The following is a 22732-nucleotide window of genomic DNA, read 5'->3' as shown; positions in this document are numbered from 1 at the left end:
TCTATATATCCAATAAAGCTATATTATCGATCAAAAATGTATACACCCTGTCATCATGATATTTTGAAATATTGTCACTTACTTCTATAATATATTAACTAACTTGAAAAAGCATTCGAGAAGCTAATACTTGCAGAAGATAACAGTGGTCTTATAACAGATATTTGTTTGCCCAAACCAAACTTTAAAAATGTCCCCTGGAATTCCATATTCATGCACCCATGCATGGACACAACATATAACTTATTTCTTCTGCATAACATTTTTGATTTTCTTCCTCAGTACTTAGTTTATAAATGTTTGGTACAAACAAATTTCATTGATAGTAGCATTATGTCATTTATAAAAAAAGATTTATGTGCTGGGATCCAGACAATCTTTTATATGTCATTATTATTGAAGTAAAATATGAAATCAAGAGCATGTCACATTTATGGAGAACATTCATATATAAAGGTTTACATTTCAGGGCTAACCTTCTTCAAGTGGAGATAAGATTAAAACGATTAAGATTAAGACTAAATACATCACAATTAAGCCCTAAGCATTAATGTAGTCAACCTCACCAAAGATGAATTCTGAAATAGTAAATAAGGTTTTGTGGATAAATAACAGTGGCTCAAGCATGACCTTCTCCTTATACCAGGGGTCCCCAACTCCCAGTCCGTGGATCGACATTGGGCCACAGCATACCAGAAACTGGACTGTGCAAACAAGCAAAGCCACATCCACAGGATGCAGGCAACACGCAAAACCATGGCCCCTCCAGGCCACGGAAAAACCTCTCTCTTCAGAACCAGTCCCTGGTGCCCAAAAGGTTGGGGGCCGCTGTCCTATACAATAGGGATCCTCACAAATCTCATCAGATAGCCTTGCATTCTCCATAATGCTGTTCTATATCTAATTAAGGTGCAAAGGTGTTATTTACTCAGTAATCTGTTGACATAAAAATCTTTGGAGGTTTTTCTAATAAGGAGGAGGTAAATTTTATCTAAAATATCATAAGTCACATACAGAATTAAATATTGGGTCAGATTTTACATTTCTAATAACATTCTTTTCTGCTTTCTATATGCCAGTGATGGCTAACCTTTTTCCCATCGCGTGCCAGGAGAGGGGGGGCAGGGGAGGGTCATGCGCGCACATACCCACACCGATAATTCTATACGCCCTGCCCTGTGCACGCAACCCCCCCCCTCCTGGCACATGCTGGCCTGGTAGGCCCGTTTTTCTTTCTTACCTGGCTCCAGATCCTCTCTATGCATCTGGGAAGAGCGAAAACAGCTTTTCCCACTCCCTCAGAGGCCCTCCAAAGGCCTGAAAGGGCCCATTTCCCAACCCCCGTTGGGACAGGAAGTGACTTTTTTGCTATCCCCAGCCTCCAGAGCCTCTCTAGGAGTCTCTAGGAGCCTCTCTAGGAGTCTCTGGAGGTGGGGAACAGCAAAAAACATCACTTCCTGTCCCACCGGGTGTTGGGAAATGAGGCCTTTCAGGCCTCCGAGGGAGTGGGAAAGGCTGTTTTCGCCCTTCCCAGATAAATAGAGAGGATCCGGAGCCAGGTAAGAAAGAAAAATGGGCCTCCCCCACCCCCCCAGGCCCTCCAGAGGCAGGAAACAGCCTGTTTCCATACTTCTGGTGGGCCCAGAAGGCCCAAAAATCAGCTAGCCGGTGCACGCATGCGCCCCAGAGCTGAGCTAGCGTGTCCACTGATATGGCTCCATGTACTACCTGTGGAACATGTGCCATAGGTTTGCCATCACGGCTTTATGCCATCAATGTGTAACATTTTAGTGTTTTTGATATGATCAACTATATTATTCCCTTCTAGTGACCTCCAAGATACATTTCTAAAAATAGAACAGGCTGAAACAAATTCAGATATCTGACATCAATTTTATATCCCTTTGAGATAAGAACTTGAGTGGATTTCACTTCACTTCAGTCATCCTTGAAAATGTTTTTTCCTTCCAAAATTCCAAAGACAAAGGGCATGACACCGGAAGATCCCAGGTGGTAAAAAAAAGAACCTGCTGTTTTGATTTTTAAATCATTTACTGCTTTCCCAGCCAGAACTAAAAACATTATTTTAAATTATACAATGAACCCAGCAAATCTCTTTGCCTTCATTTCTTATTATTTGGGTTAAATGAGTGTTACATGGCATTGCTTGTTCCCCAGCATTAGATGTTTCATTCCTAATTGCTGGAGAACATGTTCTTCTTTAGTGTTCATTGTTTATTTCCTGGAATGCCATCTAGAGTTGCTTTAGTGACTGAGGCAACTAATACATTGAATGAATGAATGAATGAATGAATGAATGAATGAATGAATGAATGAATTTACCTCTGAAATGAGCTTGCAGTGACCTCAGTGTAAAACTTTAAATGAAACTAAAGGCATGTTGCTAATTCCTATTGATCCCTCTCATATTTGTTTTTCATGATCTAAATATATCTGTTTCTCAGGAAGAAATTTATTTTGGTTTAGTAATAATAGCAATGTTCAGTAGTTGCCATTGTAATAATAAAAGCAGAGTTGCCTTTTTCCCCAGTGGCCATCTGCCACAAAAATGTACTGGGGAATATTTGTTGTTGAAATTTGCTACTATCTGGATTAATAAGGAGAGAGACAGTAAAAGAACGAGCCCTTAGAGGTAAGCCAGATCAAGGAACAAGCAAGGGAAGGATTCCAAGAATGCTTTTGTGGAAATAACAGAATCTTTGAAGCCAGACCAAAATCTCCACTGCCCTTTTGGAAGCATAATAAGGCGGTTTTGAATCCCTCTCTTTGCGTTTCTACTTTCCGAGGGCAGAGCAAACTTGTCATTCTCCCATTTCCTTCTGAAACCCAGAGCTAATTTCCTCTAGAGAAAAAGACAGATCCATCCAACAGTACAGGTAGTCCTTGACTTACAACCGTAATTGAGCCTGGAATTACAGTTGTAGATCACTGTCATTAAGCGGTCCACCATGTGACTCTGCCTGATTTTACATCCTTTTACGGTTAAGTGAACTGTTAAGTGAACCAATTGTTCACCAAGGAGGATTTTTGCCCAGCAACTGGAAGTAAGCACCAGTTTCTGGGCAAAACAATGCAAATCACAGTCACGTGACAGTGGGACACTGCAAGCAGGCAGAAATGCAGGCCAGTTGCTGAGCACCCAAACTGCAGTCATGTGACCTCAGTGGGAGGTGAATGTGTCAGAGTTTGTTGCAAAAATCAAATCCAGAAAGCACACACAGGCAGATTGATGCAGCAGGATTCATTAACTTCTTTATATATATACTAACACAAGTAATATATACAATACCAAGAGTGGATTTCTTCCAACGTGGTAGCAGCTACAAGCGAAACACAAGCAGAGTACAGCAGACTAGTTTCAGTTCTCAGCACACACACAGAGCTGAGCCACGCCCAATCTACAAAACTGTTTCAATTTCTAAACAGTCCCCATTGGCTGACTTAGTTGCTATGCCTATTCATTGGCTGACCTTGTTACCATGTCTCTGCCAGTTCATGAATATTCTGACGAATGTTAGCCCTGAAGCGAACCGGGCTGAGGCCATCTTTGAGGCTTCAGGGTTGCCACAGAATTTCGAATCTGGCAACCTTTCTGAGGGTACATCATAACTTTAAATGGCTGCTAAGCAACCAATCATAAATCAAAGACTACCTGTAAGTTAAATGACTATTCACACTTTGAGAATAGTTTGACAAAAACCCTTAAGATTTCAGACAGACAAGACCCCAAAAGAACTTTTGTTTGTATGGGTTAAGTTAGTTGATACTTACCAGTGGTGAGTTGCTACCAGTTCGCCCCAGTTCGGGCGAACCGGTATTAGCAGTGGCGGGAGGCTCCGCCCACCCAGCCGGACATCATCAAATACACTCTGTGCATGCGCAGAAGCTTCTGTGCATGTGCAGAAGTGGCGCATGAGTGAGCGAACTGGTAACAAAGGTAAGTGAAACCCACCATTGATACTTACCATATTAATAACTAAAATTGACCCATTCACTGCTGGCACAGCCTCTCACAACTGTTTGGAATTTAATATTGCATTATTTTTCAGCATAGCCTGACAAATAATTTTGATATTGCGGACCCCTGAGAGGTGTTGGGGGGAAGGGGTCCTAGGACCATGCTTGAAGAAACACTGCATTAAAGGAATCAATATTTATTCAGGCTTCTGCACAAAACAGAAAATGTGCAACACCCTCAAAAGGTACATTAACTTTAATGAACTGATATTTTAAAGTAAACACACCTTTATCAAGCTCACATGGAAAAAGATAGGCTGCTTTCATGAATAGCCAAAGGGCTCTGCTTCAGCAAGTTACAAAGCATTTCTTCCAAATTATTTTCAAAGTGTGCAGAGCTTTTGTAATTGGAACACAAATCTTGTTATTGATTTCATCATTTACAGAAAGCAACAGTGAAATACAAATAAAGAAATACAGAAGAAATGCAAATAAAAATGTGGTAAGTACAATTAGCATAATTTTTCAACAGCACTTGGATATCATAGATAGAAACTATAGAATTTTATTATAGAGTTTAACAGGAAAAAAATAGCCCAAAATATATTAAGGTAAGCCTATTTGAAGCCTGGCAAAATCATTCTATTACACTCAGTTCCTTCAAATCATAAATGAAATGTTACTTTGAATTTTAACATGCTATTTGAGTGTCTGTCATTTTTGTGTGAAAATTTAATTTATTGTAAAACAATGTTGGTGTTAATATAAAGCTGAGCACAATTGTTTAGAAAAAGTTGGTTTTGATAAAATCTAGCCAGATTCTTTTCCAAAAGACTGTAGTTAATTAGAAAGCTTATCTCAGATAGTTTATTAGATTTGTACTTTGAATGTGTTCTATTTTTAGGAATTAGTTACTCTATGCCATCTGGCAGAGGGTCACCAGAAAAGAATAAATTAGTTGCTAATAGCAACAACACTGCAAAACCTCACACTTTGGAGGCATATAATAGAAATCCAAAAATTTAAATAGAAATTTGGCTGATGATTTTTCTAGAGAGACAGTTTGCATTGAGTTCCAATTCTATGAGATTCCTACAAGTAAAACAATCTGAGAATTTGGCTGAAGAATTAATGAATACTGTTGTTCTCAGGGCCATATGGAAAACAGGCTAACAGTTGGTTAACACTACAGAGTAATGCTAAAAGTAAATTCATGTATCTTGGTGCACAACCATATCCTGTCCATAAATAGTATTGTGAAAATTCAAAGTTCTGTACAGGATTATTTGTTCACTGAATTAGTTCAAGGTACATAACTCTTGATCTTATCAGGTTGAAATATAGGATTTTTACTCAATTTAAAACTCTCAAGAAGAGCCCAATGAATGAATATTGATTTTTTTAACTACCTTTACTGTTAAAACCTTTAAATGCTAACCATATAGCAAATCTTTCTATTTAGTTATATACAAACCTACAGACTTGCCTGTTTATTTATATGGAAATAATTAATCTGATTTTATAGAAGAAAATTTGTCTTGAACTTACATCAAGATTTGCTATGAGTATATTATTTAAGGCAAGTAAGTGTTACATAGCTATAAGGGCACAATGTTTAAGACAAGACTTCTTCCATATAGTTTCTTATTTGGAACTATATTTGTTTGTATAATTTAGATATCACCCACCTCACAGCAATGACTCGGAGTAGTATAAAAGGTTAAAGCAACAGTTTAGCAATCTAAAGCAGGATGTCCAAGGTCAAAACAATCACAGCAACTAATAAAAAGCAAAATAAATCAGCAGTACTCATCTAAACTCTCAAACTGAATGCATTACAAATTTTGCTCAGAGACTGAAGCATCAATTGGTCAAACATTCTTGAATACTGGCATATTTTTAATGACTCCTGGCAGTTAACCCAATAAAATGCACATAGAACATTGATCAGTACTCAATATTAAGAAATTAAATTCATGTAATACAATCAAAATGTCCATCTTAACAAATAATAATCAGTAAAAACTGTTCATAAAAATAAAAATAGTAAAACATCAGAACAACGCACAGCATTATTTAAACAACCATAAAAATCTCTCCATAAGACTTCGATATTTACTGTCCGAAAAGTAAATAATAATGGGGAAATCTTATTTCCAGGTAAAAGCTGCTATATTCTATAATACCAGGGCCATAATGGAAAAGTTATACTATCTGGCCTTTAACACCCACACTGCCTTGTCTCACTAAAGTGGGGAATTACCAAGAACATCTCAAAAAATGAGCATATTGAATGGAACAATTCCTGCTAAAAAGGAGGCTCTGGAAATATTTTGGGCTAAGCCATATAGTACTCTAATATTACATACTCTGGAATTATATAATGCCTCAGAATAGTTTGAGTTAATCAGTGGTTTGGTTAAAGATAGATATTCTTTTTGAATTTCTATTTCCTTATGACAAGGTGCATTGGGGAAACCAGCAGGGCCAAAACAAAATTGGGCATTCCTTCTCTTGCTTAGCCACCTTCTATTCAGTCTCTCATTCATTCATTCTCTCTTACATATAGTTTCCCTAACAGGGTTCCGACCAATGCCCTAATTAAAGCAGGAGTCTCAAGCCAGTTTTCAAGAAAAATCCAGTTATTTATTCGGAGTGCCTTGTCGGCATGGACCAAGTGAAGCCAGCTCTGACCCCACTCAGTTCACGCCTTGCCTCTGACCCTGTTTCCCCCTCTCCCCAAGGTGTGTCATCACTCTCATTCCCCAACAAAGCAATTTCACGGGTTGTAGAAGTCACTCCCTCCAGCCGTTATTGGTTTCTGTGGAGATGGCCTTGACTTTGGCTGGCTAGGATGTGTGTTGTTTTGACTGAGGTACAAATTCCTCGATGCAGCTGCGAGGCTCGGTTCCCTATCCCCCTGCCTATGGCAACTCAGGAGCAGGTTAGGGAAGCTTCGCGAGTTGACACTCCCATTATCTCTTCAACCATCATTCTTTATTATTAATCATATTTCCACCTACATCCATGCACACATTAAAACACCAAATGTAATAGCCTCTGGCAAAGCTACCCAACTAGCTTATTATGTATGCTATCACCTCCCTTGTACACCCGCCAGTCAGCTAGTCAACTAGGTTGTTCCACCCAGTTATCTCTGTATTTGCCCTCAGGCTATCAGCCACTGTTTTTGCTGTCATTTTAAAAGCATGTCTTCCACCAATCAAAAAATGTCAAATGGCCACAGGGTTCTCATAGTGACAAATAAAGAGTGCGTACCTGCATGGCAGTTGAAATAAACCTAGTACACAAGATGGTGCATCCATTCTCTGAACTTGAACAACTTAGGACATGATATATATGTAGATCTCAGTGCAGATAGCACCAATTCTCACATTATTCCCCATGACAATGTTGGTGATTAATCAGACCAGCGGAAAAGAGATTTGATGGAAGATTAAGCCATTCAGCTATTACAGGACAGCATTAGCAGCAGTTTTGACAATTTACAATCAAGGCAAAAAGAGACAGATATTTAAGACACATACAGTTGCTCACTGTTCTCTTGGGGTGATTTAGGAAATAGAGTACTTTTGAAGTAACTTCTTGTTCAAAATCACTAGGCAACATAGAGACACTTCCTTATAGAGGGAAACCTTGATTTAACAGACCAGTTGTGGAAAAGCGATGTCTGTTATTCATGATTGGCCATTAAATGAGAAGGTATTTCATCCATTTGCATGCTTACATTATTTCTCTGATGTTATAATCTAACAGTTTGGCAATATTATTTGCAGCATTATCATAATAATTTGATTATATAAATTATTTAAAATGACGTAAACTCAACACAAATTTCATTTGCTGCATCTGAAGTCTATTATGCTGAAGTCCACTAAATCAGGATTTTTGTAATCCTGGGTAATAAAGATGAAAACTAGTGTAAATAAAAATGAAAGTGCCACCATGCTGGCTAGAAGCTAAAAATATCCCTATATCCCTTGAACAAAAGAATTGTTATAGAATGCACTGCAATTTATTGAAGGGTTGATGGATCCAAGTTAATACACTACAGATACAGTATGTAATTTAGTATATTCACACCAACAGTTAACTAAGCATTTGAGCTTCACCATAGATTTAAAAATCAATGTATATAAATAATAAGCCCATTCCCTGAAGGTGCAAAATATCATTCATAATGAATTGTACTTCACCACAAAACGAATTTGAGTCAGTAGAGTGACACAAATGCAAAGACAGGCAAGGGCTACTTTAGGCTGCAATTATTAATATATAGATATATAGCTATGAAATCATATAAAGCAATATATCTCTACTATCTTCAGTGATGGTCAGAGCCACATCAAATACCATTTCTATTTCTAAATACCACAATTTTAGAAGTATTCAGAAGTAGTAGAACAGAAATGGCAATGAGAGTGAAGGGCCTTGAAGAAACTACCTATGTTTAACTTTGAGAGAAAAAGGATCAAACAAAACTATATTATCCTGGATATACATATGGAGTAAATAACACTGAGTTTACTCTTTGATATATTTTTGGAAAGGGTAGTTAACTATAGTTACCATTTCTGGATCAAACCTCAGTTGGGGATTCTTGCAAGTAATGGAGAGGGAGAGGAGGAAACCTGACCAAGTTCCAAATTATAACTTAATCATAATAACTAAGGAAAATTAAAACAACTTCCTGAGAAATAATACATTTGTACCTGGATGACTGAGATCTCCACATTTTTACCAGGTTCCTACTGCATCAAATAAGAATACATTAGCCAACCCCACAGAATTTCAAAAAAATAAACATCTGTATTTAATTTGCTCATATCATTAAACTGCTCTATTTTTGTTGCTTTCCCTGAAATATTGTGGATCCTAATGATCAATAACAGCTGCAAAATAGTTCTCATTTAAAAAAAAAAAAAAAACAAGCCAAGCTTTCCTTAAAAGCCTACTTCCTTTAAAGCCTCATTTTCTCCAGTTCAGTATTTCTTTTGGTATCTGTAAATATTACGGGAGCATTGTGTCTTTGACCAACTCATTCCTTTTGAAACCATTTGTTTTCTATATATACAGTATTTATGTACATGCCTGTGCACATGCACAGATAAGTGGAAGACTGTTGTTGTAACTTGTTCAACATTAAAAGCTTTTTTTGTTTTGTCTTCCCCTCAGTGTTTTGGGCTTACTGACCGTGGCATTGCAGCATTCAATTTACCCAACACAACGCCATCAAAGAAAGAAAACACGAATAAGCTACAAGATGGGAAATGTACGTCACTCCTATTAAACAGTGGAACTATTCAATCTGAATGTCATGAAGCAGGAGAAAATATGAAACTTTAAAAAGTAGATGCCCTTGAAAATTGAGGGTTTTTTCCCATTAAGGGGATGGAGTGGCACCCTCCTGATGTTGGTCGAAAAGCATTTTCTCTCTGTGAAAAAGCATCTCAAAAATCAGAACAATTGCTACAATTTAGAGTAGCAAGCAGTGCCACCCAGTGTTTAAATGCAATCGTAATTTTCAGACCAGGCCACTTTTTATCGTATTTTAAAGAGACATAAAAATCTTATATCTATTGATGGGAGAAGAGATGGTCTTCAAAAATTATAGTGGAAATGGAACTATTTAATTTAAAAAAGTAATTACTGCTCTGTGAAATAAATTCTGCTATGAAGGAAAAAAATCCTAACATGGAAGATTATAACTATAAACTGCAAATCCTCTGTAGCTCCAATAGTGCCTTAAAAAAGGAGGGGGGATCAGGAATCAGATATGTTTCCAAAAAAATGATCAAAGTAAAGGGGAATGACCTCAAAACAGTACACTATTTCCCAAGCTATTCAAGAATTGTATCTCTAGGCATCCAAGAGTATATTAACCAGTTGATGACAGATGCGAAAGTTTTACTTCTTCATCTCTTCATAATGGCTTAGTAACCAGGCTATGCTTCAAATCCTTCATATCACAGACCCATTAATTGGTAGGGGTCTATATTTGTTTTTCATTTGTTTTTCACCTTACCAAGAGCCACCAGAGACATGATACTGATGTCACCATGCAGCCAGACGATGATTTATGGCCCTTTTCCATGAGAAGACAGTAGATTAATGGAACAACCATAGTATTTCTTTTAGCCTCTTCATGGAAAATAGTATAACCATAACTGGAGGGAATTCTGATGAAATTAGGCAGCCTGAAAGCCAGCTGGGTGACCTTGGGTCAGTAGCCTTAAGAAGCAGGCAAATACCACTTCTGAAATCTACCCAAGAAAACTGCAGTCACTTGTCTGCAGGTTGTTGCAAGGAATCAATGCTGATTCAAAGGGACCATCCAAAAAATCTTGTTGGGGGTCGGGAGTTGAAAAGACGGGACTGAAATGACATATGATTGGTAGGTTGCTCATAGATTGGGCTCTCTAGTTCTGCCTCAGAGTTTAGCAGGTCAAACTATATTATGCTACTTCTGCTCCAAATCTTATGCAGGCACAAGAGTATTATGAAGTATTGAGAGATTTGGAGGAAGGAGATATAAAATGACTTTTTTCCCCTTTTCATCACAGATTCCCCATTCCAGCCTGGCATCCTTCTGACCAAAAAGACAGCTAAGGACCAAAATAGCTTCCAGTGTGATTACTAGCAATCAGAATGTTAAGCACTTCCTGTTTAATTACTATGTTCCTATGAAGGGTTGATAGGATTGATCAGAGTTCTAAGTGATCTTTTTAACAAAAAAAAAAATTAAGTATAATTTATCATGGAGATCTATGTTATAATTGGTTTTTAACTTCACAGAAACAGGGAGTTTAAAATAGAATAAAAAGTTACTGAAAATCAATGGGAAAAAAATCAGATGAAAGGATACTGAGATTGATGTAGGCTTGTAGGCGAACTGAACTGAAATGCACCGATTCTTATCCCAATTTAATTAACTGACAAAAATAATTCTGCTTCTGTTTCCCTTGAATAAAATGATTATTCTTACCTCAAACACGATCAGAACATAAACACCTGCTAAAATGACTGAAGCTATTGTGACTTGAGCCTCTATATTTGCATGAAGATACTGATGTGTCATAGAAAGAGGAATGATTTCTGATTCCTGAAGAAATGCCTGGATTCTTAGGGAGCTTTCTTTTCTGTTGAAAGAAATTTTAAAATTCTATTTGATAGCTGGAGTAGAAATGACCACAGGTTCATACCAGGGATGAAATTCAGCAGGTTCTGACAGGTTCTGGAGAACGGGTAGTGAAATTTTGAGTAGTTCGGAGAACCAGCAATTACCACCTCTGGCTGGCCCCAGAGTGGGGTGGGAATGGAGATTTTGCAATATCCTTCCCCCAGGAGTGGGGAGGGAATGGAGATTTTTCAGTATTCTTCCCCTAGAGTGGGGTGGGAATGGAGCTCTTGCAGTATCCTTCCCCTGCCATGCCCACCAAGCCACGCCCACAGAACCAGTAGGGAAAAATGTTGAATTTCACCCCAGTTCATACTGCTAAAGGTTTTAAGCATTGCTATTATTCTTGTTTCAATATTGTCTATGTGATGATTTAGAATATTTCAAATTATTGAGAACTTTTTAGGTCATTTTCACAACCAGCACAAAAACAGAACTTCTGAAGAGAGAGATTTAGACACAAGGATATACAGATATGCTTAGCAATGGCCTCAGATAGTGACCATTCATAATTAAAACAATGATGAAAAAGGAACTTGGCAACCAATTCCTATATATATGACAAAAGCAGGCCTTCCATGTGAAATTGATTAAAGTTTGGTCAATTCTGGGCAGCAGGGAGCCAGCCAGAGGGTTTTAATCAACTAATTAAGGTTGCAGAGATGAGCTTGTTAACTTGTGGTTAGCACTTTTTAAAGGAACACAGCTGCAGAGAAAAACAGCTCAGAAGACATGGCCTGTTTAAGCAATCTGTCCACTCCGATGAGGGCAAAAAAGAAGAGAAGAAAATTGGTCAGGTTCAAGGTGCTGTATAAGAAAACCTTATCTGAATGAGATGGCAGCATCCAGCATCTCTTTCTTTTGCTCCCACTCTAAGTTACATGGTTTGATTAGCAACCATATCTCTTAGCAACCATTTCATTGGAACTAACTAGTCACTAAATGAGGACTACCTGTAGATAAATACACATCAGTGTAAACATTCATAAAATGGCTTTGCTATCTTTTATTATGCCACCTGAAGAATTAAATATTTAGGCAATGAAGAAAAAAGGATATGTCTTGGCAGCCTTCTTTTTCCCAGAAAAAGAAAAAAGGAGGGATCCATGAGACAGATTGCAAGCTTTAATTCAAATGATTGGAGAGGAGCATAATAGTAGCACACGCAGTGGTGCCACCCATTCATCTACTGTCATAATGTATTCTAATTAGAGCAACTGTATAAATAATTATTAAACATAAAATATTTTTTCAGTGAGTTTCATTGGATTCATGAACCAACCTATTCATTGTCTCGAAGATTCTAGTCACAATAACTTGCTCATTTTTCTTCAGATTTAATGCAAGAGTCCAATTATATAAGATCTGCAAAAAAAGAAAGAATTAAGAAGTTTAATAGGTTTGATTACTTATACACCAATTCCAGTTGCTAATTGGATAGAAGAGACTCTAGGCATATTGGCATATAGATATCTTAAAAACCAGCAATATATACAGTAAATTGGGCGACAGTCATTCCTTAATTAAGCTAATAGCTCAAGATGGCCAGTTGATCAATGGAAGTAACAGGAATTATATCCTATTGGGTGTGAACCCATTAAGGATAAAGAATCAGTGTGTCAGGGGATCAAATTAGAATGGTGTACATTCAACCCATGGTTTTCTGTTTGCTTTAAAGTGTGGGGGAAGGGGGCATTTAGGAGAAAAATGCTTTGAACTAGCTAGGTTTCATTCCCCTTTTCTCTACTTTTTGTTGGGAAGAAAATACTAAATCATACCCTCTGCCTGCTCTCACTGTATGGGCAAAACATATGCATGTATTTAACAAATATTCATATAATAAATGTTGCCTATAGACGGAAGGTGGTAGTTTAAAATAAAGGAATTGGTGTATTGTAAAAAACAGAGAGAGCTGAAAAATGTCTAATTGCAGTTGGCTGTAATTATACTGAAATTGCCTATACCTGGAAGCTCCCCAGATTTCTTACTGCCTTATAACTATGCCTGCTGATCTCTTTTCTTGCTTGTCTATGTAAACTAAGCAATTAACCTTATAAATTCAAACATTGAACACTACGTCTTCAATGTTCCATCATCCAGACCTGTTCTAATGTCTTTGTTTACTAATGAAATGGCAAAGTTTCCATATATGCCATGCCAACTTTTAATATGCTAGAAAGAAGAGGTGTAAATGTTATCAAATCCTTTTAAACTGCAGGCCTCTACTCCTATACCTGATAACCAGTTAGAAATAATTAAGATGACATGGCACACAAATAAACATTCTTGGCCCATTTGCCTTGTTAATACAATTTTCATGTTGAAATCTGCTTTAGTCTCTAGAATCTTCTGCATCTTTCTTTCAAGATCCATAGGACTTTTGATTCTTCCCATATTGCCTCAGTGGTGCTATTCAGAAGGTTCTAGAGAACCGGTAGCGGAAATTTTGAGTAGTTCAGAGAACTGGCATATACCACCTCTGGCTGGCCCCAGAGTGGGGTGGGAATGAAGATTTTGCAATATCCTTCCCCCAGGAGTGGGGAAGAATGGGGATTTTTCAGTATCCTTCTCCTGGAGTGGGGTGGGAATGGAGATCTTGCAGTATCCTTCCCCTGCCATGCCCACCAAGCCACATCCACCAGGTCACACCCACAAAACCAGTAGTAAAAAAAATATGAATTCCACCACTGTATTGCCTGATAGGACTATGAGCAGATCTGTAAGCGGGGGTGGGGGGAGAGGGAGAGATTCAAATTTTTAAAGTCTTACTTGCTGTTGACGTCTCCTTTTAGGACTGGTGTCTTCTATTTGTCCAATTTGAACTACAATATAGTCTTTTGGTTGTCGCTCGGTTACAAAGGGCCCTCCCAGTTCTACCTTTAAAAGAGCAGAATCACTGAAACTGCTAAAGTTCCCAGCTGATAGAAAGACAGTTAAGGACTCCACATTTTTCTACAAATGAAAGACCTATGGTTTTCTAAGTTATAAATTTTGTGATGCCACCATAAAAAACTAATCATGGTATCATCCCTTTTCCACATTCTAATGTGATCTGATTTTTTACTCTTTCTGTAACTTTATATAGTTAATATAATTAATTCAAAAACAGGAAACTCCTATTTCAGAGATTTAAAGAACATGTCTCTTTGAAGAGCATTCTGCCTAAAATTTTATTAACTCATCTGTGATGAATGGAAGTAACCATTGATAAAAAGGAAAGAGAAAAAAGAAAGAAACCTCCTCAGGAGAAAATGTGGTTTGTCTTCCTTCTTCCTCATTGTTACTTATAAGATTGAAAGATCTAGATTCCCTTGATATCAGGAAATCATTGGAGGGAGAGACTTAGCTTAGAAACAGTCTCACAAAGACCTCACTGCAGGTGGAGAAGATGGGGCTATGATAAATATCAAAAAATATTCTGCCTCTAAATTCCATTTTTCCTACCCTGCATACTCATGGAATACTTTGGACAACATGTTAGGTTCTTCTTCATGGCCAAAAAAATGAGATAAGCACATACAGAACCATATGTTGTTATGAGTGTCCCAAGTATTTCTTGACAACATTGGTTTTTTCATCATTCTTGTATATATCTTCTGGCACACAGAAGTTGCTGGGTTGTTTCCCAAAGTTCCCAAGTAGTTTCAATATAACATACTGAAAAGATACTGGGTGTTGATATGGCAACTTCCCATACTATGGTCAGATTCATATGCAACCTGGTACAATACATCAAAAAGTTATGCAGCAAAAGGTGGCATCAAAAATTGATAAAGATGATACACCATCAATCACAATCCTTATAGATATACAGTAGAGAGATGATATAGAGATATGAAGAGATATGGGTGGAAAAGACGGGGGAGAGAGAGATGCACTTGTAGAATCTCTATTTACAGCAGATCTAACTCTAGATCTAGGTCTAGATTTTCAAAAACCAATCTTCTTTACATCCATGTATCTTATACGACAGAGACATCTTAAAAATCAGAATTGGTTTTTAAAGATCTAGACATCCTATAAGTTCATTTTTTAAAAATCATCACTATTGTTATAATGTATATGCTTTCCAAATAGACCAGACATTACACTGCCTTCAACTGTCTATAAAAATAGACATATAATATTGCTACACAAACATAGTAAGAATATTATACATTTGTTTCCTATAATTGTCTGCAACTTTTAAAATATTGAAGTTTTAAATGACTGCTATAATTTCCAGGTTGATTTGTATACAGTGCGCTTCAGATCTTGACTCTTTGAATTGTGGTTCAAAAGGTTTGCTGACCTGTATTAATTAACCTAGCAACCCAAAATACTTTGACAGCCTGTAGCTAATTTTACAATATAGCCATAATTTGTATCCACAAGAAGCTTCAGGTGCACATAATTATAGCTGCTTCCTTGTTCACAATATGGCTAAAATATACTCTGTAATTACACAAATAGCATATTTAGAAGCCATTATAAAAATTCTTCAAATTATTGAAGAAAAAATGGAACTCATTTCACAATATATTAATATAGAACAAAGTGGCCAATGTGTAATTGTTACAGCTTCATTTGAAACACTTAACCAGAATGCTTATGGTTGTGTGTCAGTTCAGACAAGAAATGCAATTGACCTACTGAACAGAGCAACAGGATCTTTAGCTAGCTTCTTAGCAATTGAATTTAATATTCAATATGTTGCTTTTAGAGGGACTCAGTGGCTCAGTGGCTAAAACACTGAGCTTCTCCATCAGAAAGGTCGGCAATTCAGTGGTTCGAATCCCTAGTGCCACGGAACGGGGTGAACTCCCGTTACTTGACCCAGCTTTTGCCAACCTAGCAGTTCGAAAGCACATAAAAATGCAAGTAGAAAAATAGGGACAACCTTTGGTGGGAAGGTAACAGCGTTCCGTGTGCCTTTGGCGTTTAGTCATGCCAGCCACATGACCACGGAGATGTCTTCGGACAGTGCTGACTCTTTAGTTTTGAAAAGGAGATGAGCACCGCTTCCTAGAGTCGGGAACGACTAGCTCATATGTGTGAGGCAGAAGTGGGTTTCAACAGGTTCTGACCAGTTCTGGAGAACCGGTAGTGGAAATTTTGAGTAATTCAGAGAACCAGTAGTAAAAATTCTGACTGGCCCCAACCACATCTATTCTCTGCCTCCCAAGTCCCAGCTGATTGGGAGGAAATGGGGATTTTGCAGTATCCTTCCCCTGGAGTGGGGAGGGAATGGAGATTTTACAGTATCCTTCCCCTGGAGTGGGGAGGGAATGGAGATTTTACAGTATCCTTCCCCTGCGATGCCCACCAAGCCATGCCCACCAAGCCATACCACGCCCACCAAGCCACACCCACAGAACCGGTAGTAAAAAAATTTGAAACCCACCACTGGTGTGAGGGGAACCTTTACCTTTACCTATGTTGTTTTAATAGCTTAAAATAGACCTAGAACTAAAGTCTTGGATTATTTGCTCCCTGGGATATCCATCTAGGGGCTATCTTAACATTTTGACAGATATATTCCTGAAGACCCTTGTGCTCATTCCCCATTTATTTCTGATATTTTTTCCTCTTACTTTCCTGATCTTTCTTTCCTCAAATACAATATTGTCATTGTGGATTATTTCCTTAATATTTCTTTCTCATTCTCTAATCATTTTCTTCATATTTCAGTTCCTTCAATTGAGGAGAAGAAACCCCAATTCTTCATTTCCTTTTGCTTGCCTTCAACTCCTGAAAAAATTATCATAATGTGTGTAGCTTTTTCATATACTGGTATATATTTCAGATATTCATTTCATTTGCTCCATTTTTATAAATTCAAAATTACCCAATGTCCAGAATTTCTCCATAAGAAGACAAGAACATAGATGGCAAAGTTTGGTCCATTGAAACAAAGGGCTTTCAGTGATTGTCTCACAAAAGTCTGAGTTTTAATTCTTTTTTGTTCAAACATGTCTCTAATTACCAGCACAGCTTTCATACACAGACAGATACAATTCAGCATGGCCCCTTCAGACATGGCCAAACTGAATTTATTCAATCAATCTGGCAGGTACAGATAGGTGAGAGAGCCAAGTGGTTCTGTTTTGATAAAACATCAATATTCTCAGCATTTTTTAGAGAAGCTATGGGAAATACCTCAGATTCAAAATCATTGGATGTGGGAGCAATCAAATCTGATAAATTTATCTGTCAGAACCACTTCTATCCTGTTGCTAAGAAAACTGTATAAATATGTCCAAAAGATGAGGTTGACTCAGAGCTATTTTGACCTGGTATAAATGTTATACTTCTGGTATAAATGTTATACTTCTGGTATACCTCTGAGTTTGACTCAGAGATATTTTGACTTCTGGTATAAATCACCAGAAGATGAGTTTGACACAGAGGAGACTTTACCTTTAAAATCTATCCATTAATCATCTCTTTAACTATTACTTAATTTTCTTGCTTATCTATTTGTCTGTCTTTAATCTTTTCAAGATTCAACAATTCAACAATTTTCAACATATCAAGAGACTTTTCCACACATTCAGAAAAAGTCAAGAACTAATTTCCAAGTAAGCATCTTGTGCAGGTAATATGAATCACCAAGCTAGAAATAAATCACATACTTCTCTATGATCTGCTAGTTTGAATTTTGGTTGCTGGCTTATTTCATAATTTGTAGCACTTTTTTGGACTTTTTTGTAAAGTGTTTTATTATTTCTTGCTATTTTCTTGCCTTTCTGTTATACTTTCTGTATTTTGTTATTCTGTTCTTTGAACTATTAGAGGAGTATTGAAGTATTAGAGGAACCTAATACTTAGGGAAACAGGATGAGGCAGTCGGGATGATAAGCTATAAATGAATCAATTTTTTAATGTTGAAAGTGGAAGACAAAAGCAAGAAATCCAATTACAACAACTTCAGCAAATTCTTTTTAAAATGTCAGCAAAACTTGTTGAAGCATGAATTTAGGATCACAGTATGCTAATCGTTATACAAAACCCCTAAAAATAATCTAGTAGCCCCAAAGGAAATGGCACACAAGATGAAAACCCTTTGAATATATATTAAAAAAATACCATATTAGAATGGCAGTACAAAGGTCTGTAGTCATCCAAGGTGGAGGATGACTTTTAGAAACAAAATTTCAACCAGAGGGTCATGAGAATGCAAGCTCAGCACCACCCCATTTGTTTCCAGCTCCAATTTGCATGCCATGGATTGGTTACACTAAAATGGTGATTTTAATTTATGACCAACTTTTTCCTTGCTATCAATACTAAAACAGATGAAATTAAAATATATATGTAAACTATAGAGCCAGCACCAAAGCTATGTAACAGCAAATATAGAAACCCTTATGGGAATGAAGTGTAATAAAAAAAAATACAGAAAGTAAAAAGTGAAAGCTGGAAGTAGCAACAGTTGATAAAAAAAGAGAGAGAGAAAACAACAGTACACTATCAAAACCATTCCAAAACCAATCAGCTTCTTCTCTTAGAATAGCACACCCATATACCGTGTTTTTCTGAAAATAAGACCCAGTCTTATTTTCTTTCGGGCTCCAAAATAAGCAGTAGGGTTTATTTTGGGGGGATGTCTTATTTTTTTCATGTACAGGAGGTGGCAAGTGCAGGGACTGACGGGAGTGGGAGCGCTGCTACTGCCGAGCTGGTCCTCTCCATCTCATTATCTGCTTGCCCGCAGCCCTGCCTGCTGGCCCTGCTGCTGCTGGCACACTAGAGCTCGGGTCTTGCTCAGGCTGCTGCTACGACAAGGCAGAAGGTCATGGAGTGCGCCGGGATCACCTCCCCCTCCCCCCATACCTCTCTCCTGCTGCTGGGCCAGCTGCACCTGCTGGCCTCATGGGGCTCTTTACCCTCCTGGCCATGCTACTCTTGGCCACCCTCCTGGGCTGCTCCTATCTTGCACAGGGCAAGTCGGCCCAGATCTATGATCTCCAGAGTACCTCCCCCCACTGCCGGCCTGCCACAGCCCCTTCATCAGCAGTCACAAGTGGAACCATGCCACCTCATCTGCCATCACCTTCAGGCTCCGCCTTTCCCCTGGCCTATGTGGATTTGGCAGGCAGGAGCTCCATGGCAGCCCTGCAGTGGGACAGGTGGACAGAGGAGAGAGGGGGAGATCACCCTTTCCTTTGTGTCCCAAAACCCCATCTTCCTTGAGTACCCAGCCTGCACCCCTGTGCTGGAAAGGCGAGCAAGATATGCAACTCAATGCTACCAGTATGCCGTGCAATGCAAGTCATGCAAAGCAGCCCACCCCGACCCTCTTGGCTCCAGGGATGATCTTGGATGGAGGGGGTGGGATCTCTGGGATAGAGGCCACTGGGTGCAATGCTTTGACACAGCTCCAGAACAAACCTCCCCCTTCCCCATGCAGGATTGCAAGTCTGAAGGCTACTGCAGCCTCCGCCAACCAACCCCCATCTGGTACCAGCAGCGGCTCCTGCTGCTGCTGGCCTTGCAGAGGATCTTCATGCGCCTGCTCTTGGCTGGGTTGCTCCTGCAGCAGATTTCCAAGGCCTCTAGTTGCCATTCCTGGCTTGCTTGTGTTGCATGGTATAGCATTGAGTTGCACATCTTGTTCATCTTCCCAGTGCAGAGGTACAGGTGGGGGCATGGCAGCCAGGAAAGATGGTGTTCTGGAGTGCAAAGGAGGAAGGCATGATCTCCTCCTCCCTCCTCTGTCCGTCTATCCCACTGCAAGTCCTCCATGGAGCTCCTGCCTGCCAAAGCCACATAGGCAGGGGATGGGCACAGCCTGAAGGCGACGGCAGGCAAGGAGGCCTGGCTCCACTGGAGACCACTGGCAAAGGGACCCTGGCAGGCCAACAGCAGGGGAGGTGCTCCAGCGGTCATAGATCTGGGCCAACTCTCCCCACAAGGCTAGCAGCAGCAGGTGCAACTGATCTAGCAGCCAGGCAGAGGCACGGGGGGAACAGACAATCCCGACTCACCACACAGCCTTCTGTCTTGTTGTATGGTAGCAGCAGCCTGAGCAAGACCCGAGCCCCTGGCCTGGTGGTGGGCAAACCATGGGCCAGAGCCACAAGGTGAGCTGTGGAAGAGAGAGGCCCTTGGCTGCGAGGTTGCCTGGTGCCAGAAACATCTCCAGGTTTACAGAGAAATGGAATGAGAGGCAGCTCCTGGTCCTCGTTGGTTCAGCCAATCCACGGGGCTGCAATTAATGGGCGGAGTCAGGTCCAAGTCAAGGTCAGGGCCGCACTTTACCCACATTGCTGATCCCGCCATTATGCCAAGTTGCACCATGCCACCCTCTCATGCACAGACCTGGCCACTGGAGTCATATTGGTGGGGAGGGAAGTGGCCAAGCCTCTATGAGGTTATCAGGGAAGGGAAGGAGTCATCATGCTAAGTACCACCTCAGGGATCACTGCCCCCATTTGTGAAGGGACATGTAGTTGGGTGGGTGATTGTTAGCTGTTCCCAGTCTGGAGGATGGGGGAGGGGGAATAAGTTTTCTCCTCTAGCTTCATTGCACCTTCCTCGGCTGGTGTGGGGGGTGGTGGTGTTACAGCTTTGACTCAGGCCTTCAATTTATGTGGGCTTCTGAATCAGTATACCCAGAAGCGAAGTAGAACACCTTCCCTTTAGTTACTTTTTTTTTTTTGCAGTGTTTTATTTTCTGCCCTTGGGTCTAACCTGTTTGAGCAATTTAAACATCTGTCATGCCTGCTCACTCCATCCCTCTGCTTGTCTGCGGCTACTGCCAGAAACTCGCTTTGTGTTGGCCACACCCACCCCCTTCAGCCACACCCACCCTTCAGCCATGCCCACCCCCCCTTCACAAGGGCTTATTTTCAGGATAGGTCTTATTTTGGGGGAAACACGGTACTATGGAAATTCCCTTCTCTCTCTGAATACATAATGTTACAAACCAGGAGAGGTAGATGGCATAATCATTAAGTTATAATTCACTCCTTAAGTAAACTTTTGACCTGCCAAGTCTATACAAACAATTTGCATTGGCTACCCAGTCAAAATATGTGACAGAAGATTTTCTAACATTGAAGCAACCCTCAAAAGAGTTATCCAAATGAGGAAGTTCTTGGCAACTTTCAAAACTGCACCATGTGAAGCCTTTAAAGATCAGCAAATGTGATGCTTATGTGTGAAAGTGCTCACTGACATGCTGAATTATAATTATGTCTTCAAAATTTGTGTTTCAGAGTATGAAGACTGATACTCTAATGGGATTGTGCTTTTGCATTTTGTATTTTTCTGTAGACTTTTACAGCAATGCCGGGATATTTTAATGCCATTTAGCCCTTCAATGGATGAAGGAAAGGAGTATAAAAAGGGAGAATAATACATGATTTTCTCTCCCTTCAGGTATCACATGTTTATTGGAAAGTCTCATACAGGTTTTTATCTGTGATTCCATGCAATTGAGCCAATGTTTTTCAGCCTTCATTACATTACATTAGTAGAGGTGAGATGGAGTGGAATGTCTCCCAAACTGTAGATATTTAGAAGGCTAGTCATAATGTTTATGGATATAAATGTTCAATTCAATTGAATAATGTCACTAAAGGCTGCATTTCTCTCAATGTATCTGCAATAAAATTCTATAAAAGGATTTCTTGAATATATTTCCCTACGCAGAAATTTGTGTATTTAAGTATAAATGTGCATAGATTCCATTTTTACCTGGATATCAATTTAATGGAAGAGCAGACATAATTCTACATCTCATCTTCATACACTCAGCAAAAAGAACTTCTGTATAGGTTGATTCTGCATTTATAGAGGAGGATATGTTTTTCACTGAGATTCTTTGGTAAGTAGACTGACATTTATCTATAGGAAGCATATTCAGTAATAATAAAATATTTATCACTAGTCTTCCATAAGTGGAAAAACAAAGGGCAGTTTTCTCCAATAGAATCTGTAAAATGACAATTTGATTATTTCAGCTCTTTGTCCTCCATTTGTCTGTATTACACATTATAATTCTGCATACAGCTGAAGTTATTAGGAACACAGCATGAAGGAAAGTGTAGTAATGAATGACAAAGTAGAGAAAGTAATTTAAAACAATCCAAGTTGTTTGTTTCATTGGGGTGAGAGACATTTAATCCATTTACCCAAAGCTTGTGATACTAGTGATGATTTTAAATCTATGAAAACTAGGATAGTTTGTTTGGTAACCATAAACAATAAAATATCAAAATTTATCCAATTAAAGGTGTGGAGGGGAATGAAGGTAATTTCCCAGAAATATTTCTCAGATACTGATCCTTCATATTGCTGGAATGCTGTCAGAGATAATTTTAACTAGTCAGGTATCCTTACTAAGTAACAGTATTTTACAGAGATCAGCTACCATCTTAATGTTTTTGTCAACCTCCCTAGTTCAAACCCAGAAGCTTTCCAGATACTTAACATAGTTTGGCTTGATAAGAATCTTGATTTTACTGTAAAAAGAGGCCACTTTTAAGTCAGAATAGAGCTGGAATGGATCTTGGAGGTCTTCTAGTCCAACCCCATACTCAAGCAGGAGACTCTAAACCACTTCCGACA

The 22732-nt window shown here is 38.9% G+C and overlaps 2 protein-coding genes across 9 annotated transcripts in view; one reads left to right on the top strand and one right to left on the bottom strand.

Annotated features, from left to right (window-relative positions):
* Positions 1–22732, bottom strand: part of OCA2 (OCA2 melanosomal transmembrane protein) — a 217534-nt gene that overhangs the window by 132310 nt on the left and 62492 nt on the right. For all 5 annotated transcript variants that reach the window (XM_034431376.3, XM_087895329.1, XM_087895328.1 and 2 more), the window contains exons 7-9: positions 13946–14094; positions 12459–12541; positions 10985–11138 (exon numbers count right to left, since the gene is read on the bottom strand). In XM_034431376.3, the coding sequence (XP_034287267.2) occupies positions 10985–11138; positions 12459–12541; positions 13946–14094 (386 nt within the window). The remainder of the gene's footprint in view (positions 1–10984; positions 11139–12458; positions 12542–13945; positions 14095–22732) is intronic.
* LOC148113520 (uncharacterized) lies at positions 3518–21788 on the top strand. Of its 4 annotated transcripts, none has more exons than XR_015734526.1 (5): positions 3518–3675; positions 4425–4480; positions 9175–9271; positions 17660–17753; positions 21437–21788. XR_015734526.1 is itself a non-coding variant. In XM_087895333.1 (5 exons), exons 1-5 carry the CDS (start codon positions 3934–3936, stop codon positions 21585–21587), a joined length of 318 nt encoding a protein of 105 aa, XP_087751459.1. In that variant the 5' UTR covers positions 3695–3933; the 3' UTR covers positions 21588–21788. The 4 variants fall into 4 exon arrangements, 3 of the variants coding, with proteins under 3 accessions (XP_087751459.1, XP_087751458.1, XP_087751460.1); XM_087895333.1 differs by lacking the exon at positions 3518–3675 and adding an exon at positions 3695–3958 and having other exon boundaries at positions 21542–21788; XM_087895332.1 differs by lacking the exon at positions 3518–3675 and adding an exon at positions 3695–3958.

Source organism: Pantherophis guttatus, chromosome 5 (assembly GCF_059756535.1).
Source record: "Pantherophis guttatus breed Tessera chromosome 5, ASM5975653v1, whole genome shotgun sequence".
NCBI lineage: Eukaryota > Metazoa > Chordata > Lepidosauria > Squamata > Colubridae > Pantherophis > Pantherophis guttatus.
The sequence above is the reverse complement of the archived record's forward strand: the minus strand, read 5'-3'. Positions and strand labels throughout refer to the sequence as shown.